Source organism: Chrysemys picta, chromosome 12, assembly GCF_011386835.1.
Source record: "Chrysemys picta bellii isolate R12L10 chromosome 12, ASM1138683v2, whole genome shotgun sequence".
NCBI lineage: Eukaryota > Metazoa > Chordata > Testudines > Emydidae > Chrysemys > Chrysemys picta.
This window is the reverse complement of record NC_088802.1, coordinates 45,021,122-45,039,619: the sequence shown is the minus strand read 5'-3', so window position 1 is coordinate 45,039,619 and position 18,498 is coordinate 45,021,122. Positions and strand designations below refer to the sequence as shown.

General features: G+C 42.7%; 1 protein-coding gene across 28 annotated transcripts in view; it reads right to left on the bottom strand.

The window, feature by feature from the left end:
- LOC101943672 (ATP-binding cassette sub-family C member 3) overlaps positions 1 to 18,498 on the bottom strand; it is a 373,691-nt gene that overhangs the window by 21,105 nt on the left and 334,088 nt on the right. For 22 of the 28 annotated variants that reach the window (XR_010591762.1, XR_010591761.1, XM_065562788.1 and 19 more), the window contains 11 exons: positions 15,702 to 15,920; positions 12,392 to 12,569; positions 11,678 to 11,839; positions 10,212 to 10,304; positions 7,697 to 7,900; positions 6,155 to 6,301; positions 5,666 to 5,753; positions 4,503 to 4,569; positions 2,468 to 2,594; positions 1,878 to 2,054; positions 819 to 986 (listed from right to left, as the gene is read on the bottom strand). Coding sequence is in view for 25 of the 28 variants with exons in the window: in XM_065562788.1 (XP_065418860.1) it covers positions 819 to 986; positions 1,878 to 2,054; positions 2,468 to 2,594; positions 4,503 to 4,569; positions 5,666 to 5,753; positions 6,155 to 6,301; positions 7,697 to 7,900; positions 10,212 to 10,304; positions 11,678 to 11,839; positions 12,392 to 12,569; positions 15,702 to 15,920 (1,630 nt within the window). In the remaining 3 variants the exon portion in view is untranslated. Of the gene's footprint in view, positions 1 to 818; positions 987 to 1,877; positions 2,055 to 2,466; positions 2,595 to 4,502; positions 4,570 to 4,866; positions 5,110 to 5,665; positions 5,754 to 6,154; positions 6,302 to 7,696; positions 7,901 to 10,211; positions 10,305 to 11,677; positions 11,840 to 12,391; positions 12,570 to 15,701; positions 15,921 to 18,498 lie in introns of those variants that run through there. The other 6 variants (XR_010591763.1, XM_065562799.1, XM_065562808.1 and 3 more) reach the window with 6 other exon arrangements.

Below are 18,498 nucleotides of genomic sequence, written 5' to 3'. Positions count from 1 at the left end.
GCTGCAGCTGTTTAACAACATGCAGCAATCGCTATGTAACATTTTTAGGATAAAAAGTGAATATCGGATACGGGTGAAATATCAGGAGGCATTTAGACAGAATGTAGTGGAATTCGGCTAAGACACTAGGTGTAAAACCCCTGACTCTTGTGAAGAGAATTAAAGGAATATTTAATGGTGACAGGGCCTTCGCTTTAAACATGGCAGCAGCCCACTAACACCACAGTGGGGAAACTAGCTCAGTGCGGACTCAGCGACGAATGCCAATTGCTGAATCATCAAGACCGCTTCCTGTAAGACTGTTTTTCTTGCGGTCTCCCCTCTGAGCTCTGACATAGCTTGATGCTGCACATGAGATCTGACAAGACCCTGAATCAGCAACCTTTAGACAACAGAATACCACAGAGTTCTGTAGAAATGCTAAGTGGTTCACAACATTCCCCCACCATTACCCCACCCTGAGCTGCCCCAGGACAGTGACAAGCAACAGTAAGGACGGGGCTGCTCTAAATTCCTCCATATATTTTGTTTTCAGCAGTGTCAGGTTTTAGTTTCCATGGGAGAACAAGTTTCCACAGGACTTGAAGAAACACTATCCAGGCTTAAGAGCTTTTATTTCCCCACCCTTGGACATGTCAGAACAATAGCTCTCGACTGAGCATCTGGCAATGGGCACCTTTTCCAAAAGTACAATGAAATGAAGAAATCAGGGAGCTATTCAGAACTCAACTCCCAGCGCTAAAATAGCAGGCCAGTTAACCCCTGATAGTTCTGGATCACGTGTGTGTATAGAAAAGAAAATCCCAACACAGGCTTACTTTTCCTTTAAGTGCCCCTTCTGGTCCAATAACGTTGTCAAAGATGTGCTTAGCAACGTGGGAATCCACAGCTGAAAGAGGGTCATCTAACAGGTACACATCAGCGTCACTGAACACAGCGCGGGCAATGCTCACTCTCTGCCTTTGGCCACCCGAGAGATTGATGCCCTGCAAGGTGGAAGGAGAGGACAAAACACATCACCTACAACACAATTTAATCCAAGCAATAGCAGGGGCATCCTTACGGCTCACAGGCACTCAGATGCTATGGTGATGGGCACAGTAGAAGGGCCTGAATAGAATAGCACAGGTAGAGTTGAAGGGGGAAACGGAACTCTAATAAAGCTGCTTGTGCATGCACTGCTATCTGAAAGGAAAGAATTTGGCAACTTACAAATGGAAAATTCTTTGTAGCAACTTACAAGAGCCCTGGAACCAAATGAATTCTTAAATGGGGCTGCTAAAAATCAAAACCAAAATCTGCCAAACGAGACACAACACACAAATTCAAAGCAAGATTCAGCTGAAACGGTAATGTTTGCCACATTGTTCCTGCTTTCCAGGTGATTCAATATATCCACTCACGGTCACACAACACTGCCCACGCTGGCATGAAACTTGTGAGCCTCTGCAAAACCATCTTTAGTTTGGGAAACAGTTGTGTAACAAGCTGATTTCTATTTTGAATATGGAGTTAGGAGAGGATCCTATACCATGCTTGGTGTGAGTTGTATCACATTCCCACCACGTGGAGGAGCATGGATTCTGAAACTGCCATGGACAGAATTCCTTATCACACTCAGAACTTGATTGGGAGTGGAGGATGCTCCGTATCTCACAAGATCAGGTCTATGATCCCCAGTCAGCAAAGCACTTCAACACGCACTTAAAGTTAAGCCCATACTTAAGAGCTTTGTTTAATAGGATGGACTTAAACATAAGCTTAAAGTTAAGCATCTGCTTAAAAACTTTGCTGGATCAAGGTCTAAATATAAAGCATTATTTCTATCGCACAGACAGAGCAGACATCATTGTGCATGTTGCGGGTAAGGGCCTTACCTTCTCTCCTATCTCAGTATGATCTCCCCCTGGAAGTACTTCAAGGTCAGTTTTTAAAGCACAGGCCTCCAGGACATTTTGGTACTTCTGTTCATTATGTTGTTGGCCAAACAAAATATTATCTTTCAGGGTGGCATTCTGAATCCAGGCTTGTTGTGGAACATAAGCAACAGATCCCTAAAATGAAAAAAAAACCAAACCTCTGTGATTTACTATTCATTGTGGAATGGATTTACCTTTAATGAACTGTGATTTACAATTACAGAGCTAATTCAAATCTATATGTAATATGCACATACATAGTCATACACTACAGTACATATATATTGTACATACACATGCACTAATTGCTGATGTACAGTAGAAATCTCAGGAAAAACCACAACTGTTTAATTTAATGAAACGTAATGAGCAAAACCCAAACAAGCATCCAGAGAAGTTGGTAAAAGTACAGACAGCCCTGAATTCTCTGTCCAAGCTGACTATATATACATAGCGTATTAATATATAACAATTCACTATGTGCATGTATATAATATGCTAGGTGTGTTCATACATTATTTTGATGTATCATCCTATCTAGAACCCACCTTCACTGCCACATGTCCTTCTAGCTTTTCCATTTCACCAAGAAGAGCTGATACCAGTGAAGACTTCCCACAGCCAACATGGCCAACAACAGCAACCAAAGAACCACTGGGGACCAACAAATTTATACTGTGGAAGAAATAGGCTGAAAATTAATGAAACGTTAGTTTACTAAAGACATTACAGCTCCTTTAGCCAGGTCTGATGTATGCACTCACAATCCCCCCCTACCTCAGCAAATGCACATAAAACGATATAGTAAATGTAGCTGGGTTGTTGGTTCCCCCCACCACTTCTTTTTAAGCATGCTTATTATGAGTATTATTTGTACTGCAGTAGCACATAGGAACCCCACTTATGATTCAGGACAATTTCCTCATTACCCGTGTGGTATGTGTAACCCACACACCTCCTGGGTGTGGTGTTGTGTCCCATCTAGTGGCACCGAGACCACTTAGAGAGATTAATGAGTGTGCAGCTCTATAGCCAGTTGGCTTTTAGCTCATGCAGTAGAGGCTCATGCACTAAGCTCCACAGGTCCCAGGTTCAATCCCGCCGATGACTGGGGTCTGTCAGTGTTACATATGCACCAAATTCATTGAGAGTATCAGGAGAGCTGGTAGCAATGCCTATAGATAAGGTTGACCTAGACTTTCCATTATAAGACCCTGTTTACAAATTATATCAGCTTATTGGTTACAAAGGGTTAATAACCTTTTTGGAAGGAATCAGATGATCTCAGGGCCTTTCTCAGCAAGAACACCTGGCTGGAAATGTTGAGGGATTAAGTGCCTTGTTTAAACCATTTAACTTAAAATATTTATAGTGTTAGTAAATAGAATTGATAATGGCACGACAGGGGAAAGCAAAACCCTTCCAAATATAATTTTCTTCCAAAATGGTCTAAAGTCTTGTCTCAGGCCCTAATTCTCCTGCAGATCTGTATGATTGGACCCCTCTACCTTTACATAGTCCCTCTGAAGTCAATGCCAGCCCCATATGCACAGAACTAGACACAGAATTGGGACCGAAGCCATTCCTCAGACTCCTTTCATTACCTACAGGAGCTTTTCATATGTAACCAGGCTTTCAAAAAAGCATTCAAAGCAGGATTGACCACCAAAATTCAAAACCTTTCCTCATTATCCTCCATATCCAGTAGCATATTCCCCTCCCCAGCATTTTAAGGGACAGTGATTTTGGTGGCTAATAATTCTAGTTACAGCTGCATGGATCTGTCAGAAAGAAACCCCAGAACAGGGAAGTTTCCCTGGTTTCAGATTTTGTTACAAAACACAAGCTGTCTCTGTTGAACTTCTTGCAGAACCTGCGCTTTTCAAGCAGGCCGGAGCCACGGAAAAGTTTCTACTTATGCGACAGTGTGCTAAACGTGTTGTAAATGCTCAAGTGCCTTTGATTTTGACCTGAAACTAGGCAAAATGTGCAACTTTTTAGCCACAATTAGATTTGACTTTGTTCAAACGGGGGGTCAAACCAAAACTGGGAGGCTCGGGGAGAAGGCTGCAAATAGAGGTTCTCAAAAAGACCCTGAGATACCACGGGGATGGGTATGACCCAAAATCCTTCGAAGAACAGAAAAAGTGTTCTTATGTCCGTGAACTAAAGTCTTCAAGGCCCAACATGTAGATCCCAACTCTCTCAATAGCACTACTAGCAGCCCATGAGATAATCTGATTTTCCCGGTCAACAGATTGGGCCAGTAAATATGTATTATCTACATTAGAAATTAATTTACTCCATCTGTCCCTTAATCTACCTACGATATGCCCGTCATTGCAGTTTCTAGGCTCTGTAATATTTAGGCTTTGTACAGCATAATAATATGGGACAAGCAAATTGGTCTGATGTTTAAAAAACAAAGACGTGTGCAGGAGATTGGATAATATAACTTTGTAACAATGAAACCGAACGCCCTACTGGTTTAACGTTAAACAACCTTGAAACTGATTTCGCTAGAGACAACAAACAGAGGGAAGCAGGTAGGTGCTGTACTGGAATTGTATAAAGAAATCTTACTCTTTCAGAGACGGCTTGAGCTCCTTTGCCCAGCTGAATGTCCCATTTGTTACAGTGATGGCGTAGCCTGTACAACAGAACATAATAGAGAGGGTGGGAAAAGTGTTGTGCATAATGGTGCTGAGTGAGGCCTTTCTACTGAAAAGGGAGAACAGTTGGAGGACATTTATTTATACAACACTACGGAAGTTTTGTGTTCATTTCCATTCCCTTTTCTCTTGGCATGGGAAGTAACATTTGTGGTCTGCTCAGTCACAAGGGAACACTGTTCAGAGTAAATGAAATCACAGAACTGAGACATGAGAAAGCTGTTTATCTCCCTGCCCCGGCAGGACTGGTCCCTAGAGCAGCTTATCACCTGAATTGCCCAGTACAGTTTTCAACATCCCGCTGTGATAATTACATCACATCACATCACTCAAGGGACTATTCCATAGTCAGTAAATGTTGGCAGTTTGCTGGGGAGGTCCATGTCCAAGTTTAGGCCTGCCATATTGCTGACCTAACAAGTTACAGATCATCAGGCTTTATTCATCTCCTTGTGGAATGGTAGGCCTGTAATAGTAATCACATGGCAGCTGCCTTGCATCTCCTGCCCCCTTCGAATCTTGAAGACAAAAGAAGCTTTAAATCAAAGAACAACAAGAATGCGTTACAGGAGAACGCTTCATGAATCTTATGAAATCAGACCGTTTTCTGACTGAATCTGGGATCCTGTGTCTCTGGCAGTGGCCAACAGAAGTAAGTGACTTTCCCTGCCCCCCAAAATCTGCATATCACCCCTATGCATTTATGCAATGCCAAACATGGCCCTGCCTGGCCCCTGATGATCAGCTGATGCTCCAAAGCATGATACGCTGTTAGTATCCGTTACATTACAAATACAGACTCAAATACAGAGCATTTTAAAAGAACAGCTCATGCCTCACGAATACAGCCAGAAACCTTGGTAGTTTCCACATTGTCTTGAGGGCAAACAAGCATTTTCCAGGAAAGGACTTCCTTTCTGAATTCACAGGCATTATTATTAATTGATTCTTTTGTAATCCAAGTAGCCTATTGATAAATATTGCAAGTTTGGGGTTTTCTATGCACTCTCCCTCTCCAAACCCACACAGACACACACATGCATACCCCCATCATTCACACCATCTCCTCTTTACCTGGAGTAACCACCTTGGTTTCCACACAATTTGGATCAAGCTCATCGTGACTCAGGAACTGCTGAATTCTCTTCAGGGAAACACTTGTCTAACAAAAAAAAGGGAGGCATTATTTCATAGTCTTTAAAACGAGAAACCAGTCTCCTTCCCGTCAGGAGGGAAGCAGGCTCATGCTTTTACCATGTGGAGTTCATGAACCATGACTCATTCCTTCCCTGAGATGGGTTGTAGCCCAAACGTCAAGATCTGAGCTGTGTCATTTTTGAGATAAAGTAAATTTGCTTAAGTGAAGCAAAACTCACACGAAATGCCACAAAACACAGGCTCGTTCACAAGCAACAAGGCTGGTAATAGTGCAGTGCTACTAAAAAAACATTAAAAAGAGTATGGGAGACACCTTGAATTGTCATATTTCACAGTCCAGTTTAAAATCAAGAGATACCATTGTTTTTTGAATTTGAAGCAAATAATGAACAAGACCTTCCTTACCTGTGCAAGGTTGCTAATGACCTGTGGAAGCATGTTGAGTGGAAACCTTAGGATATTAAACAAGGAGAGGGAGACAAAGGCTTTCTCTGCATCCAGAATATTATTTTCATCCACACTGACATATACTGCAAATGTGGTCAGTGCAACCTGAAAGCCAGAAAGTGTGTTTGATCAAAAAAGCCCTCTTGATTTGTTAAGAGCATTCAGGCCTAACTGATAACGTTAGAAATAAAATCATTGGAGTCAGAACTGGACCAATTCTCTACTGCTTTTTATCTTTTCATATATCAAATCCCAATGTGCTTTAAAAGACAAGCCATTGTACCACACAAATGATGCTAATGTCTACAGAACAAGACTATTTGCTGATTATATTTCATTGAAAGTTGAGATTTAAAAAGAACTGCAAGACTCTTGTGAGTACATAAAAGTTTAAGGTGTATTTATTAGGGTGTGGTTTGTGCTCTGTGACAAGTTCAGGCCACTTTCTTGTTCCTTCCACTCCAACTTGTTCATTATTAACTTCAGTATCATTGGCCATTGGAGACTAACCACAAAAACATAAACCAAGGAGTCTTGGCAGGAAAGCAAAGGAGAAACTCATTTTCTAGTAAGTCAAGAAGGAATTTCTTAGTATTTACTGCATAGGATACTTGGCTTCTATTCCCAACTATGCCACGGACTCTGTGTAACCTTGTGCATCCCTCCATAAAATAGGGACAATAATATTTACCACTCACAAAATAGCTACAATCACACACAACAAGCTAGTGGGGACTGGTGATGAGAATGCATGAGATCTACAGCTAAATCAAAGGGAATTTAACAGGAAAGTCTGAGAGGGAGGAAAGAATGTGGCTCTTCACCTGCCCCCAATGTCTGTGTCTATGTCGTACGAGGGCATAGTGAGGAGAACTGCTCAGGAACTTTGAGACAAAATATTTTTTCATCAGAAATGCCAATTTAAAACCAATCTTTTCCCCACAAACAATTTCATGAAAAAGTTTCCCGTTACATTTCAGAATTGTTGACACTTCCCATTTTGACATTTCCAGAATGAAAAAAGTTCAGTTTTTAAGGTCAAAATGACTTTTCATTTAAAAAATTAAGTTCAAGTAAAATAAATAAATACATAAAATGAGGCTGAAATCTATACAAGACATTCTGATTAACCCAATATAAAACCCCCTACTCTCCCCCTGATTTTTGGTGCACAATATTTTTCAAGATTTCGACTTTTTGTCTTGATTTGGGACGGAAACATTTTTTGAAATCTCAAAAATTTCCACAGGATGGGAAAGCTATTTTGTGCCCAGCTCTAACTGTGAGACGTCACTTAAAAATTACTTTGATGAACAGTGTCACAGAACAGTAAAGTATTAAATTGTTTTAAAGCGTATGTATGATTTTTAAATATACATGTTTATTCCAATACCCATTTGATATGCAGACAGTCTATTTAAGGGCTCTGCATTTCACCTTCTATTTTGTGCCCTGATAGCTTTCATACCTATTTGTGGAAGCAATACAAATGAAGTTTACCAGAAATGGTGCGCTGATCCATGCAAAGGTGGACAAAGAATTTAGATATGCTGCTTTCTTCAGAACCCGGAGCTCATTCTTTCGTATCTCCAGCACTTTCTCCTGGAAGGATGGTTCCCACGCGTAAAGCTTCAGAACCTTTATGCCACTCAGAATCTCATTCATTAGTTTAATGCGGGAATCTTTATACCGCATCTGTTCCACCTAAATTATTCCGAATAACATTGTTAAAAAAAAAATCTATCGATATTTTTAGGCAGACACAAAAGGCAGGCAGTGTATCACATAAATTGTTAGAAATACAAGTGCATTCTAATCAACTTTATTGTCTAGGGGTAAATTTTCAAAAGTGTCTTCCAGTGGGACTTAGGCACTATTGAAAATGCTACCCTAATTCTTTCCTTTCTTTATTTAGATTTTTACTGATGTACAATTTTAGAAGTGCCTATTTAAATGTCTGGGTGCCCTTCATTATTTAGCAGTGTATTTTAACGAAAACCGTCTCCACTCCATTATCCCCAGATCAAATCCCCAGGATAGAATGTGGATATAATAAAAAATTAAATGTAACACCTCACCTGCTTGGAATCCACACACTCTCTACTCAGCCCTAACCACCTCCTTATAGGTCAAGGGAGAAAAGAAATGCTAATATTTATTAGGTAGTGATTAACTGGCAGATCTGTTGGCTGTCTCAAGGTTTTGTGGAATGTAACTATATTGTTCTGCTACTAAAGCTGAAGCTATTGTCACTATTTACATTTACTTTTCAATTCTGACACTATTTAACCTCAAGGGTTGGGCTCTTTACCTCAAAAAAAAAAAAAAAAACCAACTCCAAACAGTCACTAAGAGATTATGACATCCCATTACTCAGCATAATCTCTTAGCTGGATTTTTCCAGCTACACTACAAGCCAAAGGACTTTGTTGCATTAGTATTGCACTACTCATGGAGTGTGGATGACCACAGAGATTGCTAATGGAACAAAGGTTCCTTTCATCTTAAAGTCAGCAGTTCAAATTTGGCCAGGGTTGGCACGGATGAAAGGCATCTTCACTGTTGACTTTCCAATAGTCTACAAGAAATGAATTGGCAGTTTTAATTTCTACCTTAGAGGATAGAAATCCATAGCACAAATACACCAACACATCTGCCCTCTTTCTAGGCATTCACAGTTAGGGTGACCGGATGTGCCGTTTTTAAAGGGACAGTCCCGTTTTTGGGGACTTTTTCTTATATAGGCGCCTATTACCCCCAACCCCCTGTCCTGTTTTTTCACAGTTGCTATCTGGTCACCCTACTCACAGTAGGGGCCACCAACTGAATGGGTATAGAGATGAGGGAATTATCCTCTTGTCCCAGTAGAGGTCCCCTTCAGACTGGGGGTTGCTTGGAAGAGCACCTGGCATCATTCTGCACATCTTTTGCTTGAACAGTGAATCATTCAAACACTCAATTTTCTTGCTTGCACTAGGGGAGGTCTGTGAGGAGACCTGGCTCTTTAAATTATTAGTGCAATCTCCATTAGTATTAAAATTGTTAGCACTAACTAAAATGAAACTTGTTCAGTTTAGCTCATGGATGGTAAGAGATGAGATTCTGCAGATAACGTGTAACGATTTAATCTGGACTCAGTCTGGCTGACAACCTCTGTTTATCACTAAGAATAGCTCTTATATTTGCTCTTATGTACTCAAAGCAAACAAAATAATAGCCTAATCTTCTGTATACATTTGTCCTTCTTGTGGCCATGATCCCACAGCGGGATCCAACCTTGGAGACCCGGCTCATTAATTACTCGCCCAAGCTTTCTTCAGGGCCCCTTTCATTTCATCTATGGCTTTGATCCAAAGTCAAGTCAAAGAGCCTCTTACAAGGGATTTTCTCAAGCAGCTGAGGTCTGGAATGCAGATTTGTTTGTTTAAAAAAAAAAAAGGTGGTACGGGAAGGTTAAAAAAAAAAAGAGAGAGAAAGTATTGTCTTTACGTATCAGTGACTTCTTTTAAAACACTCCCCTGCAGTGTTTGCAACTCGAACACAATAGCATTTGGCTTGTGTCAGAGAATGTAATAAAAAATGACCTGTCCAGCTTCAATATTCAAGCCGAGTGAAATGCAAAACAGGACCCAAGCAACATCAATGGAGAAAAGTAACATCAGATTTTAAAGATTCATGAAGCTGAATCACTGAGTTATTTGTAGTAACACAGGGAAGGAATGTAAAAAAAAAAATGGAGTGGGATTTTCAAAAGTGTTCAGTGCTGGCCTCCCTCTGCTCCTATGGAAATCAATGGTAAAACTGTCATTGACTTCAATAGGAGCAGCAGAATTAAGCCAACACTGGATGATACTGAAAAGTCCCATTCATGATTCTTTTGATTGACAGCATCTCATCCAATGTACACAAACACATTGCACTTTCGATTCAATGGGCACTAAAAAGACTCTGACTCCTTCCACCTTTCTAGAAGAGCCACCACCTTGGGTTATGGACTATTCTTAATGTTACCTACCTGGAACGCTCTGGTTTTTATCGCAATTGCAGCATTCAATGGGATTAGTAAGATCATCACTGCAACCCCCGCCAACACAGAAGGCCCTAAAGTCTTGATAGGAAAAGAGACAATGTAAGTTGTTGCTCTCCATGAAATAAGGTCATCTCCGGTAGATAGCATTGAAAGAAGCTGGGTTTGGTAAAGAAGAAGCGATTGCTTCACTAACACGTATTTGAAACAACAGTGTGAATTTCCACCCTCCCACTGGGGCATTCTGACTCTGCTTCCCCTCTTCTTGTTGTATAAAGTCTAGATCACAGTATTGATCGGGAGCGACCAGTACTATACTAGCATCGATGATATCTGAGAGCTCTTGCAATTTATTTGCGAAATTGCTCATGGTGGAAGGGGAATACAGCAGTGGACTAATGCAAATAGAGCATCTTAATAGATGTAGAGAGCACCACCACAAACCTCAGGAAAAAAAAATACAGTCCGTATATGAAAAGATACCAAATATTTACAGGCAGGGAATGGAGAACCGAGAGGGAGGGCATTTCCCCTGACTTCTCTCTGATACAGGGAACTGTAATTGACAAAAAACCCCAATCACCCTGAATGTTAATACATGAGGGAGGGCACCCTCAGCCTGAGTCAGAGGGTCTGTCTCTGTATTTGGACATAAAATGCTACAAAGTCACCAGTGGCTCATTATGTCGCTGTGTACTGCAAAGTTAGATTACTTTACAGCAGTAAGAAAGAGCAAACCTCTAAAGCAGTGGTCTCCAACATTTTTACCCAAGATCACTTTGCCCCAGCCCGGAGCCCCCTCCTGCACCTCCCCACACCACTCCCGGAAGGGGCCAAAGCGGCCCTGCGGCCCCTGGGGGGCTCCGTGCGCTGCCTCCCGTAGCTCTCCCGGCCAATAGGAGCTGCAGGAGCGGTACTTGCAGGCAGGAGCAGTGCACAAAAGGAGACCCCCTGTCCCCGCGGCCACACTAGCCGCTTCCGGGAGTAGGGTGACCAGACAGCAAGTGTGAAAAATCGTGAGGGGGGTGGGGGGGTAATAGGAGCCTATATAAGAAAAAGACCCAAAAATTGGGACTGTCCCTATAAAATTGGGACATCTGGTCACCCTATCCGGGAGCGGCGTGGGGCCGGGGTAGGGAGTCTGCCTTAGTGGCAGCCATGCTGCACTGCCGGAGATCGCGATTGACTGGGAGATCTTCTAGGATCGACCAGGCAATCGCGATCGACTGGTTGGTGACCACTGCTCTAAAGGGTGTAACAGCCTGAAATCCACTCATCCAGGGCACATGTATTCAATCAAATGCAGGAAATTTGGTAAGTTGGTGTCAATCATTCCATGCCAAAACAAGACAGAATGAGAGGAGGTTTCTGAAAATGGTGGCGAATTCAACAAACAAAAACTAGGCTGCGTGTCACTGAAATAAAAACTCTGACAAATGTGATGGTTCCTGTACCTGCCAGAGGAAGTATAAAGCTAGACAAATCTGAAGTGGTGCCGACCATAACATGTTCAGGAAAGTCACCAAATCCATGAACCTCTGGGCATCCACTGACATCAAGTTGACAATTTCTCCAACAGTAGAGGAGCGCTTTGCTGAGTTTGTGATGACCAAGGACTGAAAAGTGAGAGACCCTGATAATTATTGATCTTGGACACATGCGGAGAAATGCAGATAATAAATACTCAGGGAATAGGAAAGCCAGATACCCTACTAAGTAGATACTTCTTCAGTAGGAATAAAACAATGAAGTCAATCCTAAATCATCTTTAATTCATTTGGAGAATAAAATTTCATGAGACATATTTTGTTTTGCGCTCCTCCATTTTGATCAGTACATGATGCCTCTTTATTAGATATCATCTCAGAAAATAATTGTATGTTATGACTAAGGATGCACCTCTTGATTCTGAATATTTAAATAAAACCAGTATTTGACTGTGCCATGTTTGGTGATCCAACAACACACCTACACTCAGCTGCTACTTTCTGAAAGTACTTTAAGGTGCAGTGAGGCATTTTAGAAAACTGAGCATTCATTTTATTTTCCAGGAAACTGCTTTCTCCCCATAATCGTGAGCCTGTTCTCTCCTTATTGTCTAATGGCTAAGATCACTCCTCCTTGGCTATATATAGTTGCATTGACCAATTACATGCTTCCAGTCTTACCTTTCTGTATATCATCCCAGTGATGCCAGTTCTCAGCCTCATCCCAGTAACAAAGCAGTACTGGAAATGTTGGTGAAGTATTATAGTCTGCAGCACGGCAGAGAAAAACATCAAAGCTGCAATCAAAAATCCCCACCAGGATGGGGCATTTTTATCCTTAATGAAGCCAATTAATATGCTGTTTTTAAGAAAGTTGGGGAAGAAAAACAAAACAAGGAGAGAGATTAATGGGACATAACATAACACAGCACATAGCTTCTCTTATCCATAGCAGGTTGCCACATACTCCCTTTTCTCACAAATGACAAAAAATTCTCCTGGTTACAAGCTAGGTTATGGCTTTATTCAAATAACATTAGATACAACAGCTAAACATTAGATCTTGCCAGAGAGAAAGCCCAGTTGTGAACTAACCAGCAATAGATGGACTACATGGCCGTACATCAGGCTCTGCTGAGCTCCAGCCTCTATAATGCACTGTTCCTTATCTGGCCTCTCTAAGTAGCTCCATGTAGCTGTGAGCTGAGTGACACATGCAGTGGGACACCAGCCTGTCTACTACATAAGGCAGGTGTAGGAGACTGGACTCACCCTAAGAGCACTCCCTAGTGTCAAGTTAAGGCATTACAGGGACACATCTCTAATGCCCCACTGGCGGCCACTTCCATGGACCCTCAATAGCATGTCTCCATCTCGGCCTTCTGTGGCCTGGCCCTCTGGAAGTTCGGTCCCCTTCTGCGGTTATGAAAGTCCAATCAAACAGTCAACACCAACATTCCAAAACAAACCCGCTTCTGTCCTTGAGCTAATTGTGCTGCTACCCTCTGCTTCTTCTCAGGGTTTTCTCGCTGCATCCCTTCCACAGCGACGCCAGCAGCTTCCCCCAGCAATCTCCCTATTTCTTCCAAGTCCTACCTCCGGCCCTTCACAGACAAGAGTCTATTTCACTCACTGTGATGCCGTCTCTGCTGGAGAGCCATGGTTCTCCTGCGGCTCTCTCCCAGCTGAGCTCCCTCAGCCTACTTACAAATGCCAAAGGGCTAATGGATCCCCACCTAATTCTGCCCCTTTGGCAGAAGACAATCATTCAATTACCCCACAGGTCTGGAGCTTGTTTCTAATTGTTTTTTCTTCCTCTCCTCCAAAACTGCATCACAGGAGGTCATAGTCAAACCATCACCTCATCCTAACCGTCTTCAAACTCCTGGACCACCAGTGCCTCGGGCTGGCTTTTCCCTCAGGGAAATAGGCTCCAAACCCCATTCTCCTATATGTATCCGTAAAGAACTGACATTCACATCTACCTTTTAGCTAAATGGTGATGCCATTAAACTAGCCATTTATCTTCATTAATAACCCTTGACTTCTACTACACGCAATTGCTTTCCCAGTGAGGCCTGCATGGTAAAGATATGGCTAATAAGCAGAAAATATCAAGTAATGCACAATAACCCTAGTAACTGCATTTCCAATTTCAGGTTACTAGCCACGTAAAGTGGATCTGGCACTATGAATCAGATAATTAAGCGCTGCCACAATAATTCTGCCTTTTCTTATCAGAGGAAAGTGGGACCTATGATTTGATTCAAAGGGCCCGAGCACCAGCTGGTGTGAACTGGAATAGCTCCAGGGACTTCAGTGACGATTTGCAAAAGCTAAGGATCAGGCCCCAAATCACTTGTGGCAAAAGCATGGAGGCCATGGTTAACATTCCTTTTTGGCCCCAAACCCACCTTCCCCTGAGCAGCTCCAGGCAGCATCAGCGGACTGACGCACACTAGGTGGGGAGCTCTGTAAAGGCTCTTCTTGATGGACCCAGCACGTGACCTAGTGATCTTTCTAGAAATATAAAACTATTGTTTTACATGCATCAAAACTTGCCAAACCGCCCTACTTTTTCCAGCTGCAAGAAATAAATTTCCTGAGGCGGCTCACAAGAGTTTAGATGCTTACATGAATGCATGGCAATGTGCCTTGAGATATTATCCATCAGGATGTTAAATTTGTCTGTGAATTGATATAAGTTTGAAAAGTTCCCAGGATACAATGACATTTAACCCACTTTCCCCTTAAAAGCCTGCTAGCACTCTCCTCTTCCCTCAAGGCTTTGAAAGGAGATATCTAAACTACAAAATGCAGATATGGTGGGTTGGATCCTCCTCTTTGTAACAAGTTCTTGTGTGTTATGCAAAGCACTCACATATCAGCAGGATCTCAGAAGACAGCTCAACACAAAGCATTATTTTAACAGAGGTTTTTATACCATAAAACCCAGTCTTTTTCCACCCCACCCCCTACATTCATTTACAGCCGTAATCCATTCTCCACTATTCTTTCCATAAACATTTAAAATGTCGGTGCGTCTTTTAAAGATAGAGAGTGAAAAATGATTGTTTGATCGAACACAACTGCTATTCCCTGCAACTCTGGTATTTCCCTCACTACATTCTTCCTAGTTAATGAGCTGGCGGGCTTTGTGCCCCGTGAATAAATCAACACAGAAAGAGAAGTGAGATGCCACTTTACAAAGATGCACAGTCCTTTTATGACTTGGGCTGGGACAGCCGATCTCCCAGGGAGACAAAGAGCAAAGTATTTTTATGAGCCTTACTCCATGTAAGGAGAGTGCAAGAGAAGGCGGGAAAGGTGCTACTAACCCCGCTTCTCACTTTTGGCAAGAACCTTCCTTCTTGTATCTGATCATTTCCTTTTTCTGGAAAATGTATTCACCCCACCCCACGTTCTCACCACTGCAACACCTTTGAGAATGCGCAAGGCCTTGGCTCTGACTAGAATAAATCTACATATAAGGCAGGAACTCCCAAACCTGTCCCAGCCAAGAGCTACACTGGCAACCTGCCAGGTGTCTAAGGGCTACACTTCATTTGTATACAATGAGGTATATTGCAGCTGCCTTCATCATTGATGAAGACATCCACCATGTAAAAACTACTGATCCCAGCATGCAGTGCTCTGCCTGCCTGGCTGCAGATGCTCCTCAGCAGTAAAGAATAAACTACTTTAGGCCGCCACTCAGAATGCAATAGGCCATTTTTTAGCCCATGGCAGCCCTTTGGCTATGCCCAATTTATGGGTCTTTCATTTTTAGGTGTCCTAGTCAGGCCTGTCTGATTTCCCTTTTAGTACACAAGGAAGAACGGCCACCTTTTGCCATTTCACCTCAAAAGCTGTTGGGCTTGCGCACACAACACTGTGTGGAGAAAATCATGCACTTCAAGAAGCATGCTCTTCTCTGAAGCTGAGACTTCTTGAGGACTGTGGGTAAAAACGACTGATAGGAGAAACCAACCTTAACAACTGAGGGTTGACGAAAGAAAGCAGATCTTGGATCAGCTTGTAGAAAGAGCCGATCAAGAAGTATGGGCCAAAGGTTCTTAGCAATGCTTTGAGGAAGGAAGGCTCTTTATGCTGCCTCTTATCCCGGATCAGAACTTCTGCCTCCTCTGGGCCATCACCAACATGGTTCAGCACATGGTTAGATGTCTTCACGTATGCCACGTCTTCTTTCCTAAGAGTATGAAACAAATGATTACGGCAAGAGCTCAGGAGCATTATGGCGGCTGTGTGACCCAATGAATAGAGCCCCAAACTAGAACACAAGAGATTTGGGTTCTGTTCCTGGCTCTGCCACAGGCCTGTTGGGTAACCTTGTGCAAAGCCACCTCACCTGTTTGTGTCTCAGTTTCCCCATCTGTAAAAATGGGAATAATGATACTCCCTTTGCAAAACACTGAGAGCTAGTGAGGAAAAGTGTGATACATTTATTATAATTTTATTCAAGACACTGGGTGGGATTTTCAGAAGCACCTAAGGGAGTCCAACATGCACTGACTTTCAATGAGATTTGGGTGCCTAATTCCCCTAGGTGCTGTTGGAAATCCCATCTTCTTGATACTCTCACTCCCTCAGCTCTCTTAGAACACGCTGGCAGGATTTTTTGCTGTCCCCCCTCTATCAGCAGGTGTTGGAACCGTGCTGACTCACTGAGGCAATTCTGGCTTATCAAACTCCACCCTGAATGTAATGCAGGTAGGTGGGTGAAGCCTCTAGAGGAAAGGACGTTAGGATCAGCTACAAGGAAGGACAGGAAAACAACCCTGGGAGCAGCCATGACTGAGACGTTAGTTTTGAATTAACCTCTTTTGTTAATAACATCAGGACAGGGGCTTTTTGACTTTTTCCAATGACCGGGTAGGTTTTTTTTTGGAGCTAGCTGAGGACTCCACTGGCCTGAAATTTGAACAGTCCACAGATTCTCAAAGTGATACCCGTGACAAAGAGTGCAGAGGCAGAAATGTGTTCACATACATCATTCCTTGAACAAAATAGTGGAAATTCTGAGCGGTTCACAGACCATCTGTGAACATAAAATAAAGGCTAAATCAGACAAATAAATTATTTGCTGAAAATAGTTCACCGGGTTTCACAGTTCATTCTCTCGCTCAGTATCTGCCAGGTTAGATTTGCTCAGTTTGCAAGCAACACACTTTGTTTTGGGGGGGCGGGAGGGGGTGGGAAAGGGTGGCTACCAGCACTGTAAAGAATCAAAACACAATGAACTTTTTGACGAAACCCCAGGCACGGTTTCAGAATGGAAGTTCTGCTGGGCCCTCGACATCTCTGTAAACTGTCTGCCCTCATTACACAAATCTCATGAGGCGAAGTTGGATTTATGTCCGTGCACCAAGAGACCAGATCCCACACAATGCACGTTACACCCTTCCATAAAAATAGACAAGTTATTAAAAGAACCGAAGAGCCAGTGGTGTTAGTACTGGAAGCTCTTCAGATCTTACCTGCAAAGCAAAAACTCCCCCATCACATTTAACTCTGCCAAAAATACTATTGTGAGAGAGTGGCTAACCAATAATGGGGGCTTTCCAACTTGGCAGGATTGCATGGAGCAGGGAAACAGAGGAAAACCTCTGAACGGAGAAGAAATAGCTCCACAATTAGAGGAAATGGAAATGAAGGACCCAATTATTGACGTTTCCAGCTATAAGCACATCCTCAGTGAGATCTATTTATTTAGAAGTGCTTTTGACACCGGTCAGTGGGTGAGAGAGAGACAGTCACAACAAATAATTGTCCTTTTAGATCAGATTAGGACAGAACATGAGATTGAAAGGACATCTCGTCTAGTGTGAGAACTACATGCAAAGGCCAAGCCTGATGCTGGCTACCCTTGAAGAAACGGGAATTCTGCCACTAACTTCGCTGGGAGCAGGGGCCTCTTTCATAAGCAATGTTGGTCATTTTTTAAAAACTTCTTTATTACTAGTTGGAAGTGAGAAGCTGAACTAAGCGTCTCGTCCCTTATTCCTCACCCCAGGAGCTTAATCAAAGGCTGAAGGTGGTGTGAGATGTGAAAGCCTCACGCGCGTGTGTGGGGGAGGGGATTCCTTTTGTTTCTTAAGATGTACATAAAGTCTACTCTGAAAATTGACTCAGAATGAAATCATCAGGCTCCAGATCTATTGTGTCTCAGAGATTCCAGATGAAGTCTGCTCAGTTTCGAGTAAGGAGATCTTCCCCCACCCAAATTGCCACCCTTGCTTGGTCCTTTTGGCTCCCACACCACCAGCAGTGGAGATTCTGCACTTATAACTTACTTAGCAATTCTACAGGTGATGTCTGAGCCAGAGAAGACCCCAGCTCACTTTCTCATAAGCGTGTTGGTTCTGCAGTGTTAACAGGAGTTAAAGTGTATTAAAAGCAAGCACACATGACTTAATACTCCTGGAAAAACAGATTGGTTGAGTTAATAGGTGGCCATTTTACATAGGTCTTGTCTACACTACAAAATTAAGTCAATCCAAGTTAGATTGTAATTACCACGGTGGCTCACGTCCACACGTGCACCATCTGTCGGTGGTGCACGTCCTCACCAGGAGAGCTTCCACCAACTTAACTGTATGGGGCATTGTGGGACACTGGCAGCTGAAGCCTCCCCCAACCTGGGCCAACAGCCCTAGCTGTCAGCCCCAGGGCAGAGAGGCTCCAGCTGTGAGCCCATGGTTGGCTGACAGTCAACAGGCAATGTAAGTAACGCAGTGTCTACACAGACACTGAGTTACCCTAAGTAC